The 25385-nt window shown below is 46.6% G+C and overlaps 1 protein-coding gene across 6 annotated transcripts in view; it reads left to right on the top strand.

The window, feature by feature from the left end:
• The window catches only part of LOC133123926 (latent-transforming growth factor beta-binding protein 3-like), a 46973-nt gene extending 22384 nt beyond the window's left edge, over positions 1-24589 (top strand). For 2 of the 6 annotated variants that reach the window (XM_061234651.1, XM_061234648.1), the window contains exons 5-29: positions 1092-1178; positions 2381-2497; positions 3141-3299; positions 3896-4036; positions 4132-4148; positions 5133-5208; positions 5712-5798; positions 5935-6069; positions 6930-7055; positions 8202-8327; positions 8759-8878; positions 9806-9850; positions 11273-11395; positions 11884-12006; positions 12145-12264; positions 12897-13061; positions 13351-13521; positions 14101-14169; positions 14720-14848; positions 15385-15522; positions 17006-17146; positions 21073-21234; positions 21579-21668; positions 22790-22918; positions 23755-24589. In XM_061234651.1, the coding sequence (XP_061090635.1) occupies positions 1092-1178; positions 2381-2497; positions 3141-3299; positions 3896-4036; positions 4132-4148; positions 5133-5208; positions 5712-5798; positions 5935-6069; positions 6930-7055; positions 8202-8327; positions 8759-8878; positions 9806-9850; positions 11273-11395; positions 11884-12006; positions 12145-12264; positions 12897-13061; positions 13351-13521; positions 14101-14169; positions 14720-14848; positions 15385-15522; positions 17006-17146; positions 21073-21234; positions 21579-21668; positions 22790-22918; positions 23755-23906 (2948 nt within the window). In that variant the 3' untranslated portion in view covers positions 23907-24589. The remainder of the gene's footprint in view (positions 1-1091; positions 1179-2380; positions 2498-3140; positions 3300-3895; positions 4037-4131; positions 4149-5132; positions 5209-5711; positions 5799-5934; positions 6070-6929; positions 7056-8201; positions 8328-8758; positions 8879-9805; positions 9851-11272; positions 11396-11883; positions 12007-12144; positions 12265-12896; positions 13062-13350; positions 13522-14100; positions 14170-14719; positions 14849-15384; positions 15523-17005; positions 17147-21072; positions 21235-21578; positions 21669-22789; positions 22919-23754) is intronic. The other 4 variants (XM_061234652.1, XM_061234650.1, XM_061234654.1 and 1 more) reach the window with 4 other exon arrangements.
• The last annotated feature ends 796 nt before the right edge of the window (positions 24590-25385 follow it).

Genomic DNA, 25385 nt, shown 5'->3' with positions numbered 1-25385 from the left:
AAGCAAGGAACGGAATCTACTTATGGGCCAGAAATTTGGTAGCAGAACAAAAAGAAAATCACAACAAAATTAAACGATCATCGTTTTCCGAACAAAACCGTAATGTAATTTAAAATGTTATTTGCTAGTTACCTTTTTAGTTTCAAGGAAATTTCACAATTGTCGAATGAACTAAAAAATATCTCTAGACCATGACCAATACAATACTGGGAATCCCTGAAATTCCTTTTCAGCTGTGTTCATTTGGCAAAGCGCAGCCTAAGCTCTTTCCGTGTTTTTGCAAGCCGCCAGTAGCACCACTCACTCCTACAGACAGGAGAATAAACTCCAGTGCTTTCTGGAGCAAAACGAGACTGGAGCAGATTTTAAAATATATATATATATTTGAATGGAAAGTAGAAATTTGTCAAGAAGGAATGGACTAGCTCCTTCAGAAAGGCATGAGCAGACCTGGGGAGCAGAGGGCACCTGGATGCCTGTGACATCCCCCACAGTCTGCAGCACACAGTGCTACTCTTACATTTCACCTGCTGCTGGGAGTGTGGAGATGGCAGAGGAGAATAGGGAGGTGGTGAGTCAGTAAGGAGTGATTCATTAAAACTAACGTTTCTGAGAAGACTGTGGCATGGATTACCTAATTACAAAGAAATTCAGTTTATTGGGCAGTTCATGCGTATTTCAGGGCTTCGCAAAAACATCACTGTCATTCCAAATCGATGATCCAGAGCCACAAGCATTCAAAAGGCAAGAGTCTGGATAGTGTAGCATTGAGTGATTTAGTGAGGGATTCAAATCATGCCTGTGTCAAAAAATGTGTTGATGGGTAAGCTGGAAAAGAAGCTAACCGATTTATCCTTTTAATTATATTATGTTATTTTTTATCTTGCTTTGAGCTACATATGATGATCCAACTATAAAATGTTGATGTTTCTCAGAACAGCTAAACTAAACTACAGCTAAACTAAACACTGAAAAACTAATACAGAGTCACAATGAAAATGTAACTGTTTGATGTCTGTAATGTGTCATTCGGTGGTGACTTTATTGCATTTTGAATGTCTCTTTTCCTCTCTTCTCACTCTCTGCTATAGTTCCTGGGGTCCACAAGTTAATAATTGAGGACTACGGCTCCACCTGTCCACAGGGCTACAAGAGACTGAACAGCACTCACTGCCACGGTACGCTGTCAACACATTAGCCTCCTGCAGCGTGTCTCACATCAGTGGCAGTGTTTGTCCCTACATACATATGAACATATGAGATTATCCCTACATTAATAGTGACACTATCATTGCATCCTTGCATCCATAAAAATGACACTGGACACTATTACAGGAATTGCAGTGGTGCACTGTATCCCAGTACATTTGCCAGTTGTACTGTAGCAGTGGAAATACCATGGCCTATAAGTGCAGTGGTAGCCAGTGTGTTTGTGTTGACAGAGAACCAGACATTTCATATGAAGCCCATTCCACCACCTTCCACGGGTTATCCTTAGTGGTGATCCTGAATAGAATCCCTCGATCAGGGATCCTCGATTCTAAATCCAGCCCTGGTTTTCTTTTCTCCTGGGTAATTGATGGAGCATTTACTGCTATTGGTCAGACTCACTTCACATCTGACTCCCAGGTAAAGGGAGGGTGGAAAACCAGCAGTTCTCTGCCCTGGAGGGCCGTGATTTGATCACTCATGCTCTAGACCAGGGGTGTCAAACTGAATCCCTAAGGGGCCGCAGTATCTGCTGGTTTTTGAGGTTTCCTTTCAATCAGCTGTCAATTAAGGCCTCCAGAACAAGGAGTGTCGATTCTTTAGCCAATCAATGACTTAAATGCACCACAGGTTCTGAGAACAACCCGAAAACCAGCAGACACTGCGGCCCTCCAGGACTGGAGTTTGACACCTGTGCTCTAGACTATTGTCTCCTATAGTCTCCAACCATTTCAGTCCAAAGAAACCAGGTGATCATCCATGTACTGTACCAAGTAATGGATGGATCGATTAACAGCTGAGTGACAGCAAATCACCAGCTGGCCCTGTGGCCCTCGAGGGCCCGGGGTGAGTGGCCCTGTTGTAGAATGCGTTGTACAGTACTGACTGAGATCTGCCCAGTCATAGGCTGAAAAGAAAAAATTCATTGGATAAACTTAAAAGTTTTCTCAATTTAAATTAACAAAATTATTGAATTGGTGTCACAAATTGTTATCTTGAAGAAACCGTTTGCTGTTACTCTAAACTTCAGTCAGCTGCTATCATTGTGTGCAGCCATTCAGAAGCACATCTTGGATGAAACAGACCTCTGGCAAACCAAATAATCATTCTGCCAGTGCTTTTGCGCCCCTGAATTTGACTCTTTCCCTGCTCTCTGTGGCCTCTCCCGCAGACATAAACGAGTGCACCATGCAGGGAGTCTGCCAGAACGGAGACTGCCTGAACACACAGGGCAGCTTCCTGTGCGCCTGCAAGCCCGGCTTCGTCTCGGACCGATCGCGCTGTGTGGGTGAGAGCTCGCTCCGCCATTCCACTATGCTCCGTCCAGGAAGATTTACTGGAGGCTTGTAAAAGATGCGCCCTAAATCTTCACACGCTTGTTTCACATGCAGAACTGCTGCTCCCGATCTGGAATGCGTTTGGTTGAGAGGCGCCCACATTCAATTTTCTTGGATCTTTGTACAAATCCGTAACAGATTTGATTTTGTATGATGCCAGTAACCTCACCAGTAAATTAAAAGGTTTGCCCTTGACAGGTGCACTTGGAGGAATTCCAGTTTTTTTAATGTGACCCTATAAATCCTGACAGAAGCAGATGTGTGAGCAGGTGCACAGTGTGTAAACGGAACACAATCATAAAACAGTCGTTCAATTCAGTGCGCTCTGATTTCAAACAGTAGAAATAGTGAGGGAGAGTTGGTCTCAATTTTCGCTTTCTGCTACCAACAACGATTGTGTTTCTTTACTCTTTCAACCCAGTATTTCACATTTGTCTAAAAATAGCCACTTGAAATGGATATGCTATACTGCATCTGTCATGTCTCTGACAATATGAAACTCCCTTACCCATCTTCACCAATTCCACCCCCCTCACCCCGCGCTCTTCTCTCCCACCCCCACATTCCCACAATCCTCTGCTCACACCTGTGCAGCGGAGCGCGGGGGGGAGCTGGGGCGGTGTTTCCTGTTGGTGGGGCAGGGGGGGCGGTGTGAGTACGCCCTGCCCACCCAGCTGACTCAGGAGATGTGCTGCTGCACCGTGGGAAAGGCCTGGGGTGGCAGCTGTGAGAGGTGCCCTCAGGATGGTACAGGTCAGTCTGGTGTGTGTGTGTGTGTGTGTGTGTGTGTGTGTGTGTGTGTGTGTGTGTGTGTTTGGGTGTGTGTGTATGAGTGTGTATGTGTGCATGCGTGTGTGTGTGTTTGTGTGTGTGTGTGTGTGTGTGTTTGTGTGTGGGCATGTGTGTGTGTGTGCGTGTGCGGGTGTGGGTGTGTGCGCGTCTGTGGGCATGTGTGTGTGTGTCTGTGTGTGTGTGCGTGTGTGTGCGTGTGTGTGCGTGTGTGTGCGTGTGTGCGCGTGCGTCTGTGTGCGTGTTTGTGTGTGTGAGTGAGTGTGTGTGTGTGTGTGTGTGTGTGTGTGCGTGTTTGCATGCGTTTGTGTGTGGGTATGCGTGTGAGTGTGTTTGTGCATGTGTGTGGGTGTGTGTGTGTGTGCCTGCCTGCGTGTGTGTGCTTGCGTGCATGTCTGTGTGTGTGTGGCCGCCTGCTTGCGTATGTGTGTGTACTCGTGTGCTTAATTGATAAGCAAACATTTGGTCGTTGTGTCTTAACTTTGTATTGTCCGTCTCATGTAGTGTCTCATGAATGGAGCACTAGTTACACTCAAAATCATTGTCTCTTCCTCTCTCAGCCTCCTTCAGCAAGATCTGTCCTGCTGGAAAGGGGTACATTTTACACAGCTACAGGGATACCCTGACCATCCCCCCACAGACCCTGCCCATCTACCCTAACCTAGAGAAGGAGACCCCGAAAACTGACTCCAATGAGCAAGGTGAGCACCACAGTGAGATGTACAGAAAGGGAGGCGACTTTTGAGTATACCTTTCAGAAACAATAAGTAATGGCTTCTCTCTTTCTCTCTTTCAGTGGTGAAGTTTCCTCCAGTAAGTTGCTCTTTTTAACCCGTGTATCCAGCACACAACTCCTCAAAGACTTCCTCTGTTAGAGTCTCAGGATTGACCATGCAGAGCTCAAAGCATATTGTGATAAGTTTTCAAAAATATTTGTCTTCATTTTAATTTCAGTCTGTTGGATTTTGCCCATCGTCTTTTTTTTTTTTTGTCTTTGTCAGGTTTAAATGTCAGTCTCTGTCTCTATTTATTCAATTACCCCAGCAGTGGTGAACTATATTTTTATTCTTAAGTTTGTATTTAGGCTATGTGTTGTTTTACCTCGTTTTGTAGCATTAAGGCCCATCCACACCAAGAATGATAACTGTAATGATAAGGATAAATATGTTTTCTACCATAAAAATAAAGAAAGTTTTGTAACTGAAGTGGATGGTAGAGTCCACACCACAACTATAACGGCCACGCCAGTGACAAACGATATTCTTGGGATCACTTTCAGACGGATTGTTTCCAGCTGCATAACTGATAAATCCCTGGCAGCCAATCAAAATCCAACTGAATTTACTGGGCGTCACGTGCAAAATGGCATAGCAGAGAGACTATTTACAGAACATTATCGTTCATCGGTGTGGATATTCACATTGTTATAGTTATAGTTGTCCGTCTTGATGTGGCGGCCTGTAGCATAGTAGTTTAGGTAAGTGACTGGGACACACAAGGTCGGTGGTTCTAATCCCGGTGTAGCCACGATAAGATCAGCACAGCCGTTGGGCCCTTGAGCAAGGCCCTTAACCCTGCATTGCTCCAGGGGAGGATTGTCTCCTGCTTAGTCTAGTCAACTGTACGTCGCTCTGGATAAGAGCATCTGCCAAATGCCAATAATGTAATGTAATGTGGATGGGCCTTCACATGTTTTCCTGTGTATGTGTGTCACGCGATCAACCTGTCTGAGGGATCCCATGTTGGGTGTTGGGTCACGTCTGCCTGCAGTCAGAGATGCATGTTGGTTCTCCTCAGCTGGACCCTGAGAGTGTGGAGGCCACCACACCCCTGCAGCTGTCTACCAGGATCACCACGGGGCCCCATCTCCCAGGTACACCTCCAAACCCCGCTGCCTACACGCCAGACCTGGGTCAAATACCCGACTGTTTTGGATTCAAATACTTTTCCATGCTTTACTGAGCTTGTCTGGTGTATTGGAACCTATGAAACTCTCAAAAAATGCAAACCCTGCCTTCTGGTCACCATGGTTGACTCTGTTGCTTTACGCAAGATCAATCGAGCACAGAAAAGTATTTTAATCCAAAACAATTGCGTTGACAGTGCAGGGCTTCTCTTCTCTGCAACATGCAGCAAAGTTCAGGGTTTAGCGCCAGCCATTTTTCAATCTTCAGCTGAGGTGAAGAGAAAGGGAAATATATATTATTCCCTCCTTTTTCAGTCCTCTTGTGAATGTGAGGCATCTCTTTGAATGCAACATTTTTGTGTAAGAATGTAAGAATGGTGTGTTAGGGTATTTCTGAGTGCTCTCTCTCTCCCTCTCTCTCCCTCTCACTCTCCCTCTCTCTTGCCCTCTCCCTCTCTCCCTCCTTCCAGTGATTGTGGCCAAACCCTCGCCCCCTCCCATTGTGAAAGTTCCCCCAGAGAACAGCCCGCTGGAAGTGGGGCAGACGCAGTACCCACGTGAGTCCCCTTAAGGAAGCGTCGCCTTTGTGTCCAACATAACCCGGCCCGGTGATGCAGCAGTTTGTCAAAAAAAACCTACCGTACTCCCAACATCTCCTGCATTGTGTTTGTTTGTCCTCATCCCCCCCTCCAGGCCCCTCAGAGACGGACGAGTGCCGGCACAACAGGAACGTCTGCGGCCACGGGGAGTGCGTCAGCGGGTTCAGTGGGTTCAGCTGCCGCTGCAACGCCGGGTTCCGCCCTCATCCGCAGCACCGGAGCTGCGTGGGTGAGCGCCGCGTTTACGCCTCTTTCGGGGCCGCGCCTCGCCGCTGTGTTCACTGGCGTACGCCGCAGGGCCGCACTAAACCTCACGGCGAAGCTACTCGTTTGTGGTCTGGGGGAGAAAAAAAAGATTATAGTGTGTAGAAGCTTGTACAGGCGTGTGCCTCGTGAGAAGGTTTTATATATTTTTTGCAAAATAAATGCAAGCAGGAGCTTTTATGGTTTTATGGTTATATCTGTTGGCAAAAAGGGCGATTCACATTATTAGTTCATCATAAGAATGGATCTTGACGCTAAATTATTGTGCATCTGTTAAGGATGCCTAATTAATCGTTATAAGCTGAATTGACCCCTTTTGTGAAAACATAGGTATGGCTCTCCTGTGTTAACACCTGTACGCAGGGTAGCTTTGCATCTTCTGGATAAGACTGAATTTTGAGTCCCAGTCGCTGTTGGCAGTAACGTCATTCAGGGAGGGTGTTTTGGTGTCTCGTTGCTCAATAGCGACCCCTCTGGTCAGCCAGTGGACCTGCAGCCACAGCAGCATGGCTGGGGGACTGCAGTGCGTGAAAGAGCAGTCCCCTGCGTCTATGGTTTGTAGAGGACGCATATGCAAGTGGGCACACTCGCACCTCTTTCCTAAGATGCGGGGGATTTGGGGAGAATAATGGAGAGTGGGGAGAAAGAGCTCAACAGCGGTGAAATCGCTGAGGCGCGGCAGTGCATTACTCTCTCGAAATCTCTCGGGATTTAAGTTTGCGCAGGGTGTGAAAGGTTGCCTGGTGTATGACCTGCGGCAGGGGGCCAGGCTGGACCCCCCCCCGTGCGTGCCCGTGTCACCCTCGGTCTTGTCCGTCCTTGCAGATGTAGACGAGTGCGAAGGGGAGCCCTGCGGTCCTGGGAGGGGCCAGTGCATCAACACCGTGGGATCCTACAGATGTCGCTGTAACCACGGTTACAAGCTCCAGTACGGAAAGCTCACTTGTGTCGGTGAGGGATGTGCCGTGCGTTCGGCTTCTCTTGAGTACTGCTGCTTTGGCCATTTAATCGAGTTTAAATATGCTTTACTCCTGTGGTAACAATAGATTTCCCATGAGTGGGAAAAGTTCATTAACACTTTAAAGTCTATCTAATTCTGAATTTGTCAATTGTAAAAACGAGCTATCTGAGCACTCTTGCTTCATGCAACATGGCCCTGAAGTCAAACGCATTACTCTAATGATATCTGAACAGAGACTTCCGACCTCAATCACAACATCCTCATGCCATGCTTACATCACTTGTATTTTCTGATCTTCAAATGGAGTGAACTCTCTGGTGTGAAAGCAGAATGGACTTTCTTTAGGCTGGTACCTTTTCCCAGTGGAGAGCTTTCTGTGCCCCCCCCCCCCCCCTGCATTTAGCTGCTATCCCTGTGCAGTTTACTTTAACTTGGTTGTGTTTTACATTAAGTCTTTCATGTCGGTGGGTTACGAGAGTTTTTCTCCATTGAAGTCCTGGGGGTGCTGCGGCCCTAGTATGTATCAAAGACAGCTCGTGCTCTACAGCTGCAGCCTGTTTGACCGTGTTCAAATGATTAGCCTCGGTCGTAGTGAACGAGATCAGAGAAAGGAGGGACCAGGAATGGGGGAAGTCCGGCAGGCACATGCAGGCCCGGATATCTGAACTGTTTGCTGGAAGGTAACAGCAGGCACAGGCTGAGTTCAGTACTGCCCTGTCTCCAGTTGTGGCCGTCAGAATGACCCCCGCTTTGCTTTTATATGATATTTCCTCCCGAAGCTCGCAAACAGTATTTACCGGAGGTATCGCAGTTCATTAAGCCTTGTGCCAAAAAGCGAATTTCCCCATTGAGGCCCATTCAAAACTATCAATACCCAGGCAAAATTACAATATTTTGGACTGTGCTTTCAAACTAAAAACAGAAGTACGAAACTAAAAACTGACACTGAACTAATTAGGGACAGATCGTTTCACATTTTGGTAACCAGTGCATATGCTCTAGAGCCCAAAAAAAAGACCCTTCCATGGCAGCCTCCATAAACTAGCTTCATGCGCCATTGAGCAGCTCTCATAGGAATCCATGGGACTGGTGAGCGGAAGGTGCCTCCAGGTCTTACATATGACTGTTTGTGACAGATGTGAACGAATGTGCCAAGCCAAACACTTGCGGAGAGGGTGGACAGTGTGTCAACCTGCCGGGAACCTACAAATGCGAGTGCTACGAGGGCTACAGGAGCAAGTCACATCAACAGGCCTGTGGAGGTCAGAATACACGCGTCTCCCTGCACTGTACACTGCGGGTCCCAGGCATGTGCCTTGGTAGTACGTAACATGCAAGGTTGGCGGTTCAATCCTGGGTGGAGCCATGATAAGATCTGTGCAGCTGTTGAGCAAGGCCCTTAACCCCACATTGCTCCAGGGGGCATTGTCTCCTGCTTAGTCTAATAATCTGTAAGTCACTTTGGATAAAAGCGTCAGCCAAATAATATATAATGTAATGTATGCAAACACAACACTGCCATCATTTTTGCAACATGTGTGTGTGTGTGTGTGTTTGTTTTTGTGTTTGTTTGTCTTTGCTTGTGTTTGTGTCTTTGTGTGTCTGTGTGTGTATTTGTGCCTGGGGTGAATGTGCATGTGTCTGTGTGTATGTGTGTGTGCTTGTGTGTATGTTTGTGTGTGTGTGTTTTCAGACATTGATGAGTGCCTGGACCCCAACCGCTGCCCAAGCCAGCAATGTGAGAACACACTGGGCTCCTACGAGTGTATCCCCTGCCAGCAGGGATACCACGGTCAGGGCGGAGTCTGCTACGGTGAGACCTTGGCTTTTCACATCTCACACACCTCAGCCACAGAGGATCTCAAGTCCCATCTCACATTCATTTCTGCACAGAGAGTGGTCACAGTGTGGAATAGCTCACCAGGCAGAAACGCTGGGGGGTTTCAAGACCAGGCTTGATACGGTGTTAGATACTATCTCGTTTTCAGGTAAACTAAGCACTAGGTCAACTTTAGAGATAGGAGAATGTGAGCATTGCTGGGCTGAACGGCCTGTTCTCATCGTGATGTTATGTTATTTGTTCGCCGCTCCATTGACTCCTATACACAGCATTACCCAGCAGCCCCTGCTTCAGACGTACCTACCCAACCGTATCTCCTCATCTGGCTCCTATTGCATTCCACAGTGTTTTTTGCTGATAAAAAGCAGTTGCCCAAATTATTTGCACCCTTCACAAGGGTAGAGTTTTGTATTGCACAGCAGTTACTGTATATTTGTTGGGGATATTTTTAGCATTTTATTTCTCTTGTCACTTGTCTACTTGTCAGCATCTGTTTACAACATTAGTTAAAGGGTATCACTGCTGTTTCAAATTAATCTGTAACTATTTACAGTATGTGCAGTTAAATGCATTTGCTAGGTTTTATTTATTTAAGTTTGGCAATATTGAACAAGACAGAGCTTTGTTCCAGAAAGAGGTATTATCTGCGCTTAAATTCATACTGTCTGGTTTTGTCTTCATGAACCGTGCCCCCCAAGAGAATTCACAGTCACTTCAGAAATTGTGGAGTCCTCCACAATTGGAGTTCTCCAGATGTGGATTCAACAAGATTCCATGACCTTTGCCCTTTACTTTCATTACCTCTCCATTTCCATAAACATTGTCTCTCCTCTGGTCCAGCAGTGGATTCCCATAGATCATACGAAAGCAGCAAACTGACTTATCTCTTTATATTTCCAGCTGTGCACAATATCTTGAGCAGGAGTCTTAACCTGTCGGATCCAGGCATGTACAAATCTGAATACCTAACCGCTGGTCCGGTGGAAACTTGCCACCACTGAAAACTGGGGTCAACCAACCAAGCATCGTAACACAATTACAGCTGCCATACTATGGCAGCCATACAAAAAATAGATACAATGCCAGCTAGCTAAACTTAAAGCAAATATAATTTGGCCCTTTCTATTTTAGTGAGAAGGTCCGTATTATGGACTGAATGTTTTTGGTTAGTCTCATTGGATTGGTTGCCGATCGGCGCAGTTGTGGTGACCCCAGGGCTGCATGTGGGGGGAGTTGAGGCCATGCAGTGAAGGAGGCTGGTTGTACCCGGATCAGAGATGACCCCCCCTGCCCCCCCCCCTCCCCTGCTCTGGGTGGCTGTGCTTCTCTCGCCACCCCACCCTGCCCCAATTTCCAGCTCTCGCTCTCCATTACACCCCTGATGAACCTTTGTTCGACTGGCCCATCCATGTATCACATGCTAACAGCAGGGCTGAGGCGTGGCCTCATTGGGACAATGCAGGAACCCAGTAATATGAAGATGGATTTTGATAGCTGCTTTAAACTCTTTTTATCTGTTTTTATCTCAAAAGGCCCTAAGGTAGAGCTGGAAATGGGGAGATTTGCGAACATGTTCTTTCCAAGGCACATGTTCTTTACCTTAAGGGCTACGTTATGTGCGCGTGCGCACGCGTGTGTGTGTGTGTGTGTGTGTGTGTGTAAGAGAGAGTGCGTGCATGAATGTGTGTGTGCAAGGGTATGTGTGTGTGTGTGTGTGTGTGTGTACAATGGAAGCATTGCCACTATGAGTAAGGGGGAGAGAGCAAGAGAGAGAGAGAGAGAGAGAGAGAGAGAGAGATGGAAGGAGCAGTGCTTTCTCCATGTCTTCTCCAAGCTTGTTGCACAATGTCTTATGAGCAGGGTGTCCAGCCACTGAAGCTATAAGAGACACATTGCTTTCATTAACCCCAAGCTATTTACAGTGTAACTGGATGCAGTCAAGACTATATCCTCATGCAAGCTCCATTTCCGGGCTCACACATACAGAGTTGTAGTTATAACGATATGATTGTCGCATGTATGTGAGCTAGAACACAGTACATGAGTGAAAAACAATGTATGAATTGAATTATATCTCCCAAGGATGGAATATCCCATGTAGTCCCTCCAGCTTCATGCAGCTTGCACATAAGCAGCCTGCAGCACAGCCGGGCAGTATTGAGCAGGGGAATGCCAAAGCTATGCTGCGCAGTTATACTGTCTTTCCCCGCTTGCGTTAGGGCCAAACAGACCACCGTTGTCTGCTTGTGCGGTGGGAGGACGGGTGGGCTTGTTTGTCACCCCCGGGTCTGTTTAATTCCTGTTCTGTGGGCTCTCCCCCCCCCCACCCCGCGCCCCACGCCCCCCCCCCCCCCCCCCCCCTCCCAGATGTGGACGAGTGCCAGGAGAGGGGCGTGTGTGGAAACGGACGCTGCGAGAACCTTCCGGGAGGCTTCCGCTGCCTGTGCGACCCCGGCTTCCAGCCCGAGTCCAACGGCAGGAGCTGCGACGGTCAGTTTTGGAGGTCGATCCGGGGCCGCCTGTGGCGCTTCAGAGTCCAGCGGTTACATTACATTACATTACATGGGGCGGCCTGTAGCATAGGCGTTAAGGTACATGACTGGGACCCGCAATGTCAGCGGTTAGATCCCCGGTGTAGCGACAATGGGATCCGCACAGCCGTTGGGCCTTTGAGCAAGGCCCTTAACCCTGCATTGCTCCAGAGGGGATTGTCTCCTGCTTAGTCTAATCAACTGTTTGTCACTCTGGATAAGAGCATCTGCCAGTAATGTAATGTAATGTAATGTAACATTATTGGCATTTAGCAGACACTCTTATCCAGAGCGGCGTACAGTTGATTGTGTGTACTGTGTAGCACTGTGTAACACTGACTGAGTACTGGACCCTGTTGATTTTACCCTGAATGCGTCGCTGTGTAGCAGAGTGCTCAGATAGGGCGGTAATGGCCGGTGTTGAGGGTGTGTCGGTGCCTCCTGCAGACATCGACGAGTGCGAGGACAACAGGCTGTGCGCGAACGGGCGCTGTGTGAACACGGAGGGGTCCTTCCGCTGCGAGTGTTACATGGGATACCGGCTCACCCAGGAGGGAAGCCACTGTGAAGGTGACCTGAGCTCTTTTCATGGCGGCCATTATTTGCAAAAACTAGCGACAACATCGCCTGATGACTGTGAGACGCACGCCACCATTCATACGTTGTCGTGTGTCACAGTGGTATGTGTTTTATTTATTTTTTTCATAGATATAAATGAATGTGAAAGGTCCTTTAACTGCCAGAGGGGGCGCTGTGTGAATATGATGGGGTCCTATCGGTGTGAGTGCCAGCAGGGCTTCGAGCTGGTCAATAGGAGACGCTGCCAAGGTATTTTCTTCCGCGCGTCAGCCTCTCTCTTTCTCCCCTTAGCTTTCCCGCACCTTCTCTCCCAATGGTTTTGGTATGTTGTAAACTAATGGTTATCTTAAAGAAAGTTGAAATCAGTGGTCTTCATTCTTGGTCCTGGGGAGCCGCAGGGTGTGCTGGCTTTTGTTGTTACTCAGCACTTTGATCAATCGATTAATTAAAGCAGTTGATTACACAGTTAACTCACCTCACCTGGTTTCTTGGGTCTGAATCGGTTGCTCCGAAGTTGTTTTGATCCTGGATGCTGATTGGCTGAGACCATGTTCTACACTGATTGTAAATGTGATACAAAAACAGTTAATCAAACAGCCTGTTTGTAAACAGTATCACTCCAAGCCAAAAATGTTACCACCAAATAATATTACAAAATAGATGATCGCCGTTTTATAAAAGCAATACAGCACTCGGGGCTGTGCTGTATCGCAAATGCAGTGTAGCTGCAGGGGTGTTATTTGTCGCTATGCGAAGCAGATTGCTGTAATGCTTAATGAACAAGCCAGACAAGTCCCTGCAGATGCCAGGGACGGTATCTCTGGTACTGCACAATACGAGAGGGCCTCATTAGGGATGAAGCTGAACTGGAGTGTGTGCAGGTGACGCAGGGCTCCTCGTTGTGTGTCTCCCGCCAGACATCGACGAGTGCAGCAAGGACAGGAGCCTGTGCCAGCCGCACGGCGTGTGTGAGAACAGGCAGGGCGGCTACGTGTGCGTCTGCAACGAAGGCTTCATCGCCTCCGAGGACAGCCACAGCTGCGAGGGTAACGCTTCTTCCACCACCTCCCATGTCCCATGGACCTGGGTCAATTATGGCATTGTGTTGTATTCAAATACTTTCCTACACTTTACTGAGCCTTGCCTGGTGTACTGGATCTGACTCAAAACGATGGTTGGCTCAATTGCACCAGGAAAGATCAATCGAGTGCAGAAAAGTATTGGAATCCAAAACAATTATGTAATTGACCCGAGTCTGGTCTGTGAATCGATGCGAAGCAGAGTTATTATGGAGGCTGAATCCCACGTAATGCGGCTGGCGTTCCCTCCCCGCAGCTCTTGAGATCTTCATGGAGGACAAGAAGGAGTGCTACCTGAACCTGGATGACACGGTGTTCTGCGACAGCGTCCTGGCCACCAACATCACCAAGCAGGAATGCTGTTGCACCATCGGCGTGGGCTGGGGCGACCAGTGTGAGATCTACCCATGTCCCGTCCACAACTCTGGTACCTCAGGCCCTGCCCCTGCCCCTGCCCCGGTCCTCTGTCCTGCCACCTCAATGGGCTCCTATTCTTCACCGGCCCAGTCTGTGAACTATTGTACATCATTACTGGGCACGCAACTATAAGTGTGCTTTGCTTATAGTTTTACACTCAATACATTTTTATTTGAAAAAACACATCATTATTACCAGCGGATGATAGTGCAAACACCCAGATGACAATGCATTTTAATGCCCTGCTTTAAAAGAAACCTAAAAGTTAAATCACTTCTGATGAAGTCAAAATCAATTGTACATTATTGGGCACTTGGAGAGAGTATTAGTGTAGGGAATTGACTATAGGCCCATTTTATTGTGAAATTAATTAATTCATAAAGTACATATGTAATATTGAGATGATGATCATCCATTAATTATGGTACAGATGATAATCAGCTTGATCTTAATCAGGTTAAAACATTGACCCTTTTCCCGTATCAGCTATGTTGAAAGTCAATTCAGAGCAGTGTGCTGCCATTTGTAAGGTGTGTGGCATGGACAGGTCAGGTTTCCCCCCTAATCTCCCTGTCATTTTCCCTTGCAGTTGAGTTTCTCTCTCTTTGTCCCACTGGAAAAGGATTCTACAATGAAGAGAGCATGGCAATGCATCGGGGTAAGCTCTTCAATCCAGGAGCACTACAAAAAGTTACCTTCACACCCTGTCTCGGTTTAGGGACCTAATCTAAAACATGTGCACAGGCCTAGGCATGTTTCATGGCACCATAACATGATTTGGGCTAGATGGACCAGGTGTCAACAATTCAACACTGGTAGACTGAATATTTAGTTGTGGCAATGACATCAATGTTCTCATGGAGGTTAGAAACGTCAAAATACAGAACACACAACATGAAATAACATTAATATTGTGGTCATGGTCAATCACTGGGCATAAGAGAGTTAGAAAACATTGTCCCTCACACAAATGCATACAGGTACAGAAGGATTGTCATATCTATGTTATGTTTGTTATGTACTTCCTGAATCTGTCGGGGGCACAACAACCAAATAACTAGTGGGACTTACCTTATAACTAGTGGGATGTACTCTGTTTAAATTATGACATCAGACATTGTGTATTGTGTACATTGTGTATATATTGTGTGTATATTGTATATACAGCTGTGCATTGTGTTAGTTGTCGCTCTCCGTCTCCTTTGCAGACATTGATGAGTGCGTTCTCTTTGCTGATGAGATCTGTAAAGAGGGTCGCTGCATGAACACGCAGCCTGGCTATGAGTGCTACTGCCAACAGGGCTTCTACTACGACGGCAACCTGCTGGAGTGCATCGGTAATCCAGCTTCTGCACCGTCCCCCGTGCCTCTGTCCACGCCAGACCTGGGTCACATACGGAACTGTTTTGGATTCAGATGCTTTTCTGTGCTCGATTGATGTTGCCTGGTGCAGTTGAGCCAAGAGGACCGGAAGGCGGGGTTTTGCCTTCCAGTCCTCTTGGTTTATTAAGTATCTTATTAGGTATCTCTTACTGCTCTTACTGTTTTTTGTTTCCTGAACTGCTCCCCCTTCTTCTTGAGTCATTTAGCAGTGACTTATGTAGTGGATCCATGCATACAGAAATATAATTTAATGGTGTTTTTGCTCCAATGTAACTAAAATCAGTGGTATTTAAGTTCTGTAGATAGCGGCTGTTAATATTGTACAGTGTTATATTCAAGTGTTTTTACCATGGTGGTGTTTGTTGACGTCCCCACATTGACTAAAGTAGTGTGAAGCATATTTCACTGACCCCTCCGGCACCAGTGTGCAAATCTGCGGTCAGGCGTTTGATGGTTTTTCCTCCAACCTCGTGTCCTTACCTGCCCCCAGATGTGGACGAATGCCACGACGAGTCTCTGTGTGCCAACGGGCGGTGTGTAAACACGCGAGGCTCCTTCTACTGCACCTGCAGTCCGCCCTGGATGCCTGAGGCCTCCAACAGGAAGTGTGTGGTCCCTGTTCTCGCAGGTCAGTAGTGTTAGGGCCCTGTGAGCCTCAAAGGCTCGGACAGAGATCGTCAGAAAGGTACAAACACTCAGTGTTCAGTGAAGTTCAGCACTATTTCAGTGTCAGCTATAGACTGTCATAGCGAACTAAACTGATACTTCTTTGAAAATCTAAAACCGTTCGTTGCAGTTGCACACCGAGGGCCGGGGTTCGATTCCCGGTTCTGCCAAAAGCCGAGTTTGGCCAGCTCTCGTGGAGCGGTACAATTGGCCCGCTGCTCCAGAGGGAGGGACTTATTATTTTAATAACAATTATTAACAATTATTAACAATTATTAACAATTATTAAAATGGACCGTACTATCTTCATCATTCGTCGTTGCTGAATGCCGTGTGTTCATTCGTTAGTGCTCTCATTTCTAGCCAGTATGAGGTGAAGTTACAATAGATTTTTATTGCGCATGCAAGGAAGGAAAATGCTAATGGAGCCAATGGATTTACATCTGTATCTAATTTTCCATTTGCTTATTGTCCTCTCTGGTGATATAAACACCGATATTAAGGTTTATAGTCTCTCTTTGGCTGTAGGCTACTTTCAAGGTAAAATATGATTTTGAAGTTTTCAAAGCCGGTGAGCCTTTGGAGAATGGTCTCTGTAAGCTCCTTTAAGGATTGACTCCTGAAAAGCAGAGTAATTAGTGTGTATTATGCACCACCAACTAAACTCTTGCCCATGGGGGCACTTTGACTTCAATTGGAATTCATTAAGGATAATTTGGATTAATTTGCTACCATTCTTTATTGTTTTGCATTTTAGTTCATCCTAAAAAACATTCTGTGCTTACTGACTAAAGGCTCTCTCTATTCGTAAGATTCTCTGAACAGTGACAGTCCTTGGATATCATAGCGTCACGGTCACAGAGGTCAGCCACTCAATCAGCAGTCAGTCTGGCTGTGATTGGCTTCTCAGCTATTCCCATTTGCCCATTATTATTAATGTGTGTTTTCTTTCACTTGTCCAGTACTCTCACTGTATGTTCTGTATACCCAGTTGTCTTGGTTTTCACAGAAAACAGCAGTGTGCTGTTGCTGTTGTGTATTGCTGGTACTCACAGGGTGTGAAACTCGCAAAAACATAATTTTCAGCTCACAAAGCAGCAAACAAGCCCCTGGTTCATTGCAGTTAAGGCTTGGTAATTACACACAAACGGAAAGGTGCGATCTAATTGGTGCAAATGCCACATTTGGCATGTCTGGGCAGTTTATGTTGCGTACTGTTGCATTTTGTTTCCACTGAAAAAAATGCCCCACATCTGTTTCCAATTGACTCCGGTTGGTAGTGAAACCACCTGTGGCTCATTTCAAGCTTTTAAACCACTTTTTAAAACTATAGTATAATCATTCCTTTCAGGGCAGACTAAGCCGGTCGTAAGGGTTTCTCACACACAAAGGACTCCCGCACCGCTGGCCCCCGGCCCTAAGGTTGGCTCTGTTGTTGTGCGTAGGTGTGGACGAGTGCCGTGACCCGGCCAACTGTAAACACGGGCGCTGCGTGGACACCGCCGACTCGTACTACTGCATCTGCACCCCGCCCTGGACCCTGGCGACCGACCGCAACAGCTGCACCCCCCCTGAGGAGCAGGGAGGTGAGGGGACCGAACGCTCCGAACGAGAGGCTGCCCGGCACACTGCAACACACCAAACCGAGCTCTGTTGTTGGTCTGATCGAGATATCTTGGGCTGTTTTTGTTTTTTTTTGGTTACCAGAATTCAAATGGTGTGGATATTAATTGAGAGCTATACAGTTTTTTTTTTTTTTTATATTCAAATATGTTTCAGTAGAGAACCCATGAACCATTTTGCAAATCTGCCTTTAGGAAACTGAGTAAGTTGTCTGAGAAATGTAGTCCAGGAAAAGGAACTGGATGTGCTACAGGAGAGGGAGGCTATTCATTTCATATACGTATTGATTCCATAAAACAGAACTGTTGAACTGAAGATTATGTTTCAGAGAAAGATACAAATTTTACATATTGATCTGTTATGCTAGAATCCTTGAAATATTTAAATATCTTGAAGCTACTGATACTCTGTAAGTGAGTTACACCTCACTTACAGTTATAGCTTTCTATTCTTTTGGTTCATAAACCTGTTTATTGAGGCCATATTGAGACATATTTATGATGCTAATATGCTTGTCCTTTTACGTACCTGAACAGGTTTTATAATTTATAGACAGTGCAAACAAACCATGCATTCTTGCTTGTATTTATCATGAACACTTATCACAGTACTTTGGCATTTTAAGGTTTACAGTTACACAAGGAATATAAGTAATTTCAAAGATATCTCAAAGTTTCTGGAATCTGTGACACCTGTTACTGACTGATAGCAGAAGTATAGCATACAGGAACAGGAGTTCCATATCAACAGGAGGACCCTGTTTTTAAAAACTGTCTGGTACTGTTACTGGTACTTGAAGGTTGAATGGTCAAGGCATAAAAGCCAACAATGAACACGATTTGCCACTGTAGAGCTGTGATGTACTGTGTAACTACAGCAGCTGTCATTGTGACTCTCGGTAGTGGACGGTGACTGTGTGAGTGAATGGTGGGTTGGTTATTACAGGTATGGACGGCAGTCAGATCAGGACTGCCGGGTGTTTTAGTAGCAGTGGTTTTAATAATACTTACACCACCCTGTGAAGCTTCGCCTCTACTAACCAGTGCCCTGAGGGTAGTAAATTAGTGCGGCTCAAACTCCAGTGATAGCTGAGGGAGAGAACCTGGTAAATTTACGTGTCAAAAAATTGACGTGTCAAAAGATTTCACCCACCAGCAAGTTAAAATCTTACCCACCAGCACCCAGCACTGGCCCTTAACCCTCCCCGCCCCTGTCTGCCCATCCCTTCACTGACCCCCCCCCCAAGATGAACCGGTGACTCAAAGTGCTCTGTTGAGAGGCCCGTGATGACGTACTCGCCGGTAACTGGTTTGTGTGGTGATCCTTGCAGATGTGAATGAGTGCCAGGACCCCTGGTACTGTAGGGGTGGAGTGTGTATCAACACGCCCGGGTCGTTTCACTGTGTGTGCACTCAGCCCCTCGCCTTCAGTGCGGCGCTGAAACAGTGCGTCTACGACGGTGGGTATGACCCGCTCGCTGCTCACCGTCCTCTCAGGCTCAGAGTTCAGGCTCACCTGTTCATCTGCCCTCCTGCCTGCCCCTCTGTTTCTACCCCCCTCTGCCACCGCAAACCCCCCGACCCCCCGACCCCCCCCCCCCCCCCCCCAACACAACCCGACCCAACACGCACCGCCCGCTCGTTCGGACACGTGGCAACAGCAACGCGTTTGTCGTCTTTTCGGGATTGTAAATGAACAGCTTCAAAAACAAACATTTCAAAAATAAACTTTTTTTTTTACCGTTTTTTTTCTGAAACCTTTAAGGTATCTACAAGGTATTTGTGGAGATGCACATCTGGCTTGATGAGATTTAAAAAATTGTATTTACAGGGAAGTCTGTGTAAGACACCAGATGTAAGGGGGGGTGTGGACGTAGATAGGGGTGTGGGAGAGCTGCTTAACCCTCTCTGAGTTGGAGAGAAGTTGGGTTGGGGGAACCTAAAACTGTCTGTGATGTGATTAGATTGCTGGCATGGCTTATTGTTCCAGATAGCAACGAAAGCGTTGCTGTGGTATCTCTCTGAGGGGAAATAAGTAAGCGTGTGTGGGTGTGTACGTGAGACCGAGGAATGGCATTTCTCCTGACTTTGTTTCCTATTAGCTTTGTCTCTGATGCGTGAATCCTTTTTCTTTTCTCATGTTTTGCCAAAAATAACTTTTCTTCTGCATAATTACAAGTGGAGCATCATGCTTAAATGTTTCCAGTGTTATTGTCAATTACAAGAGGAAGTGGTCTGCAAATGTGGATAAAGTGTGTGAAAGCACTCTGGAAACATTTGCGTTTAACTGTTTAAACTGATCGTTAAATGTGCTAAAACAAGGGCTCCTAAGTGGCTCAGCTTGGCTTTGTGGCTTTGACTGAGAGACTGCAGTGGCGAGTCACAGTCACAGGTCACCAATAAGGTGCCCACAGGTTGCCAGTGGAGACCAGTGAGAGATGATCTCTGCTCTGATTGGTGCCAGGTCTGCTGTTGTATGCCGTGTGACTTGTCCTGTGGGACCTGCCATTGGCTCAGGTGTATTGCAGCTGCAGTGGTATCACAGCAGTGACATCAGACTGTAGTTCAGCTGTGTAGTTCACCCCAAGGTTAACAGCACAGATTCTTATGATGAATACAAATGGGTCATCAATGGCCACAGAGACTGATCCTTCTACATGTCTGGAACAGTGGGTTCATTTGATTAGAGGTGAAGAGTGCCCTCTAGTGGCCCTTCAGCGCATTACAATCAATGAACTGGCTTTCATTTGAGGTTTCTCCCATTTCTAGTAATCCTTATTTTACGGCATCTTTCTGAGAAAGGCTTCTGGGTGGCGCATATGCTGGCTGTTATTTGTTTTTAGCAGGTGAAACACTCTTTCTAACTTTGAGGGTCTACACCCAATAACGCACACTTTTGCACATAACATGTGTTTTCCTCACTTTTTCTGACTGAATGAAACAAACTGATGGAATCTGTGAGCTCTGAAAAACATAACTGAGTGGAAAGCTGGGGTGGCTTAATTAAAAACGTGGATGGTTGTGTGCCACAGAATTATGATGAAATATAAAGGGCTGAACCATAGGGTCAGACTGAAAGATCAGGAATGTTCATGCTTTAATTTTAGGATTTGTATAATAATTAATAATGAAATTGTGTGTGTGGCGGCACGGATGGTGCAGTGGGTAGCACTGCTGCCTCACAGCAAGGAGGTTCGAATCTCCGTCGGCTGGGGCCTCTCTGTGCGGAGTTTGCATGTTCTCCCTGTGTCTGCGTGGGTTTCCTCCGGGTACTCCGGTTTCCTCCCACAGTCCAAAGACATGCAGGTTAGGCTGATTGGAGAGTCTAAATTGCCCATAGGTATGAGTGTGTGAGTGAATGGTGTGTGTGCCCTGCGATGGACTGGTGACCTGTCCAGGGTGTATTCCTGCCTTTCGCCCAATGTATGCTGGGATAGGCTCCAGCCCCCTGCGACCCTGTTCGGGATAAGTGGGTTCAGATAATGGATGGATGGATGTTCTTGGTTATTGGTCTGTCTTTCGGGTGACGAGCCCTCAGCTCTTGTACTGGGAGCCAGCTGAAAACCGTGGGATAGCAGGTTCAGAGCAGTGCCCTGGTGTAAAATCCAGCTGTAACCAGCTTGAAATGTCCAGCTACAACCTATTTCAAAACATAGCTTGAGTTGGTCAAACCACGTTGAGTATGGAGCTGGTCTGAACTGGTCAACCAGCTGCCAGCTGTTTTGAAACCTAGCTTGAGTTGGTCAAACGATGTTGAGTATGGAGCTTGAGCTGTTGTTTTTTTTCAGCATAGCAGTGACACAAAACTGTGGTCTGCCAGGCCTGGGTTGGCTGTGTCACCTGTGAGTCTCTCTCTCATCCTCTCCCCTTCTCCACCCTTTCATCCTCAGACCGCACGGCCGCGCACAAAGACGTGTGCTTCCGGCAGGTGGACGAGGACCTGATCTGCACGCGGCCCCAGCCCGGCCTGATGCTGACGTACTCGGAGTGCTGCTGCCACTACGGGCTGGGCTGGGGCCCCGAGTGCCGCACCTGCCCCCAGAGGAACTCAGGTGCGTTAGCGTAGAGGAAGAGCAGGGCAGGGCGCAGGTGCAGGGCAAAGTAGACCACCGAACCACACACTGAACCGCACTGTACTTATAGCTGCCATATATTTAACACTGCAATGTTTGATCAGCAGGGTCTTCATCAGGGGGAGGGGGTGGGGTGGATGTAGGTCGGGGTTGTTGCAATATTACATACATGGGATCTATAAGTTCAGCGTGCACTTTTTTCTGTTGGCAAATGTTAAAAGCAGATGTGATTGGCTCCAAGCTCCAGTTTGAGTGCGCAGACCTTGTCCTGTTCAAGTGTCACTAAACACTGACCAAACGTGGGGCACTGCTCCTCTTCCCAGCCATGTTCAACCAGCTCTGCGACATGTACCTGGACACCGAGTCTGACGGGGAAGGGGACTTACTCCCACAGTTCCCCAACTACAACCCAGGTAAAGCACGTCGTACATTCGCATACAACTCACATACACTGTGTAGTGGCTCCAAAAAAAGCGTTTGGTTTGGCATACATTTACAACACTGCCTGCACTCTATTTCTACCGTTGCATTACTCACTGACCTTACTTAAAGTAAGTAAATTAAAACTGTAAATTACTGGGGTGTCTCGGTGGCGCAGCCTGCAGAGCACTGACCGCATGCTCATTGTGAGCCGCGACGTCAACGGTTCGAATCCGACCGTCTGACAATTTGTCGCATGTCTTTCCCTCTCTCTCGCCCCCATTCTTCCTGTCTCTATATACTGTCCAATAAAGCTGAAAAAGGCCTAAACAATATCTAAAAAATAAAAAAAAGTAAATGACTTTAAGTAAATGTGGAATATACATTCATCCATGAATATGGCAGATTTAGAAGTAGTTAATTTACCACACTACAACCTGGGCTTGAAACCAGTGTCCTATGCTGGTCCCTCCTCACCCTGTGATGGACGTCTGTGTGACCTCATCAGTAATGGTTTATGTTTGGCAGGCATAACAGTTTGATTAAGAATAGAAAAATGAAGACGAACACCGTCTCAGTCTAAGAGGATGATTTATTAGTCTGAATCATGGCCATGCATCAAACCATAGGCCTCCAAGTGTAATAAAGTTGCTTTTGAAATGTTCCCTCCTGCACATTTGAATGCATAATGTACACATTTATTGCTGAAGCACGTACCAGCTAATTATGGACAAATTGATATATAGAAATGCCTGCCTGTAGCCTAGTGGCTAGGATACTAGTGGCTAAGGCTATTGGCTAATGACTGGGACCCAGATGGTTGGTAGTTCAATCCCTGGTGTAAACACGATAAGATCCGCACAGCTGTTGGGCCCTTGGGCAAGGCCCTTAACCGCACATTGCTCTTGGGGGGATTGTGCCCTGATGTAATCAACTGTAAGTCACTTTGGATAATGTAATGTAAATAACCTATTATCTATTATTATTGCTTCCCTCCTCTTTTCCATATCCCTGTCATTCTCCCTCCCTCCCTTCCTCTCTCACTCCCCCCCCCCCCCACCCTCCCTCCCTCCCTCCCTCCCTCCCTTCCTCTCTCTCCACTCTGGCCCTGAAGCAGACAGTTCTGAGGAGGATTCGGACGAGTGCAGCTGCGCTAACGGTCGCTGTGTGCGGTCCTACCTGGGGACCATGTGTGAGTGCAACCCGGGCTTCCGGTTGGACCTCTCCCGGACTCGCTGCTCGGGTGCGTCACCGCCTTCGCGCTCTGCGATGAAACCGTCTCACGGGAGGCCTACAGAGGGGAGGTTCACATAGATCTGTGCCCTGCTTTATTCACGTGAACAAAGCAATATACATTTGTAGCAGTTATGGTATATTTTCAGGTCAGGCCTTAACAATAAGTGAAATAACGTATTTGAATCTGAAAAGGCTCAGAGTGCACAAGATGATGTCTAAACGGTTACAGTTGGCAGATTTAAACAGATTTGCACCCTGGAAACATTCGCATTGAAACTGCGTGTAAACTGATAATTAACTGTGTTAAAACGAGGGTTTCTAAGCGGCTCAACTGGGCTTTGCCCCTTTGCCGACTACGATTGAGAGAAGGCAGTGCTGAGACACAGTCATGGGTGTGAGGCCAGTTTCCTCAGGTCACCATTATGGCTGGCTGTTAAACTGGTTGCAAGCAGTGGCCCACAGGTTGCCAGGGGAGACCTGTGAGAGAGGAGCCAATGCTCTGATTGGTGCCCGGTCTCCTGTTGTGCCCTATGTGGTCTGTGCTGTGGGACCTGCCATTGGCTCATGGGTATTCCAGCTTCAGTGCAGTGACACAAGACTGTAGTTCAGCTGTGGGGGTGGTGATAAACATAGATTTTCCTCAACAGGATTCACTAATTCCCACTTGTCAAGGGTAAAAAGAAAATACTAAGCTATTAATACTTTATGAATGTTTGAACTAGTGTGATTCATTTACTATTATTTCACCATCTTAATAGGTAGACAGTTTTCCCACTGATTATAGGGTTTACAGATTGTATAAGCTGACATTGTGTTTTATACTCTTGCCATCTCCGTCTCCAGATATCGATGAGTGTGCAGAACCAGGCCTGCGCGTGAACTCCTGTAAAAATGCCCACTGCGTCAACACCCTGGGCTCCTTCAGATGCTTCTGCAAACACGGCTTCATCCCTGCAAGAAGACCCAACATATGCATCCGTCCACGAGCCCTATAACAGTGCTCTCTCTCTCCCTCTCCTTATATTCCTCTCCTTTTCTCTGTCACTCATTCTGTCTTACTATGTACTTTCTCTTCCTCCTTTCTCCCCAATCTGTCACGGCGACCTTTCTTTCTCTCTCTATTTCCATATTCTCTTTCTCTTGCCTCTCATTCTCCCCTTCACTTTAATCTCAGTCGCCTGTCTTCCTTTCTCTTTTTCTCTCTTGCTTTTCTTTTCTCCATGTCAGTTCTCTCTCACTTTGCCCTCTCGTCAAAGATGCTCTCTCTTCAAAGACGTTGCACTGCCCTTCTCACGACTGTTGAACTGTTCTTTCCCTTCTCAAGCAGTAAGTCGCTCACATTATGCAGTGAAATCAGATCAGAAGTGAAGTCCTTTTGCTTTTAAACAGAAGTTATTTATCGAGGCTGCTGTGGCCAGGCGGTGTGTGACAGCAGGGTGGGTATAGCGTTCAGGACACGGAGCTACACACCTGAGGACCCTGGGTTTCTATCTCAGGAACGCGCTGTACCTGTAAACTAAAGGTGTTTGACATCAACTGTGTTTACCTAAAGGTGTTTGACATCAACTGTTCCAGCAAAGAAAAACATCAGATTTTGTAAATGGGTTGTGGAATGTGTAAGTTGTAAAATTGTATGTCACTCTGAATAAGGCTGTCTGATAAAAAAGTTATTATATTACGTGTCTACCCTCTGTTCCCCTTCTCACTGTCATTCTTGTTTTTTGCTTTTGGAAATGGGAAAGGTACCACAGATAAGCCCATCCCAATAATGCTTTTTATGCACCAAGTCAGACTCATTTAAAGGACAGCTTGTTTTTCATATATAACTGCACATATCCCCAACCCCAACCCCACCCATTTGATGTTTACTTTCCTCTCATATGCCTTGTTTGCCAAAAACATCTATTCTGAGAATAGAGGTGCTACTGTTAAGTGTTGACGAGGCAAACCCCTAGCACTTAAAAGTGTGTAGACCGATGAGGTATTCCTGATACTGTACCTTAAAGCATACAGTGTGAACTGTGTAGAGTTAAAATAATTTATTAATTTATTTTTAAACCCTTGAATATATATGCCCTGAAGGAAATATGTTGATTCCCTTTTATATTTTATATCTTGGCTTATGTGTAGGGAACCCATATCCATATATTTCCCACCCTGGATGACTCACCAAAGACCAAACTGATACCATGACTCCCCCAATCAAAGCAAAGTCTAAAATAATGTCTAAATGCACATTATTTTTCCAGTAAGATGTAGTAATGACTGGTCTAGTAATGTCTGCCCTGGCTGAGTGTCTCTGAAAGTGAGTGTGCCTTTGTCCATGGTCCTTTTCAATATTTTAACATCTGGAATACAAAAGTTGTGGGTTTCATCTTCAACTTCAGTCCTGATCTCAGCTAGAAGAAATAACTGCCCTAGACTAGAGAATCTACTGTACATGCAGTTCTATGGTGTTGTTGCAGTATAATTAC

The sequence above is a fragment of the Conger conger genome, chromosome 3 (assembly GCF_963514075.1).
Source record: "Conger conger chromosome 3, fConCon1.1, whole genome shotgun sequence".
In the NCBI taxonomy this organism is placed as follows: domain Eukaryota; kingdom Metazoa; phylum Chordata; class Actinopteri; order Anguilliformes; family Congridae; genus Conger; species Conger conger.
The sequence above is the reverse complement of the archived record's forward strand: the minus strand, read 5'-3'. Positions and strand labels throughout refer to the sequence as shown.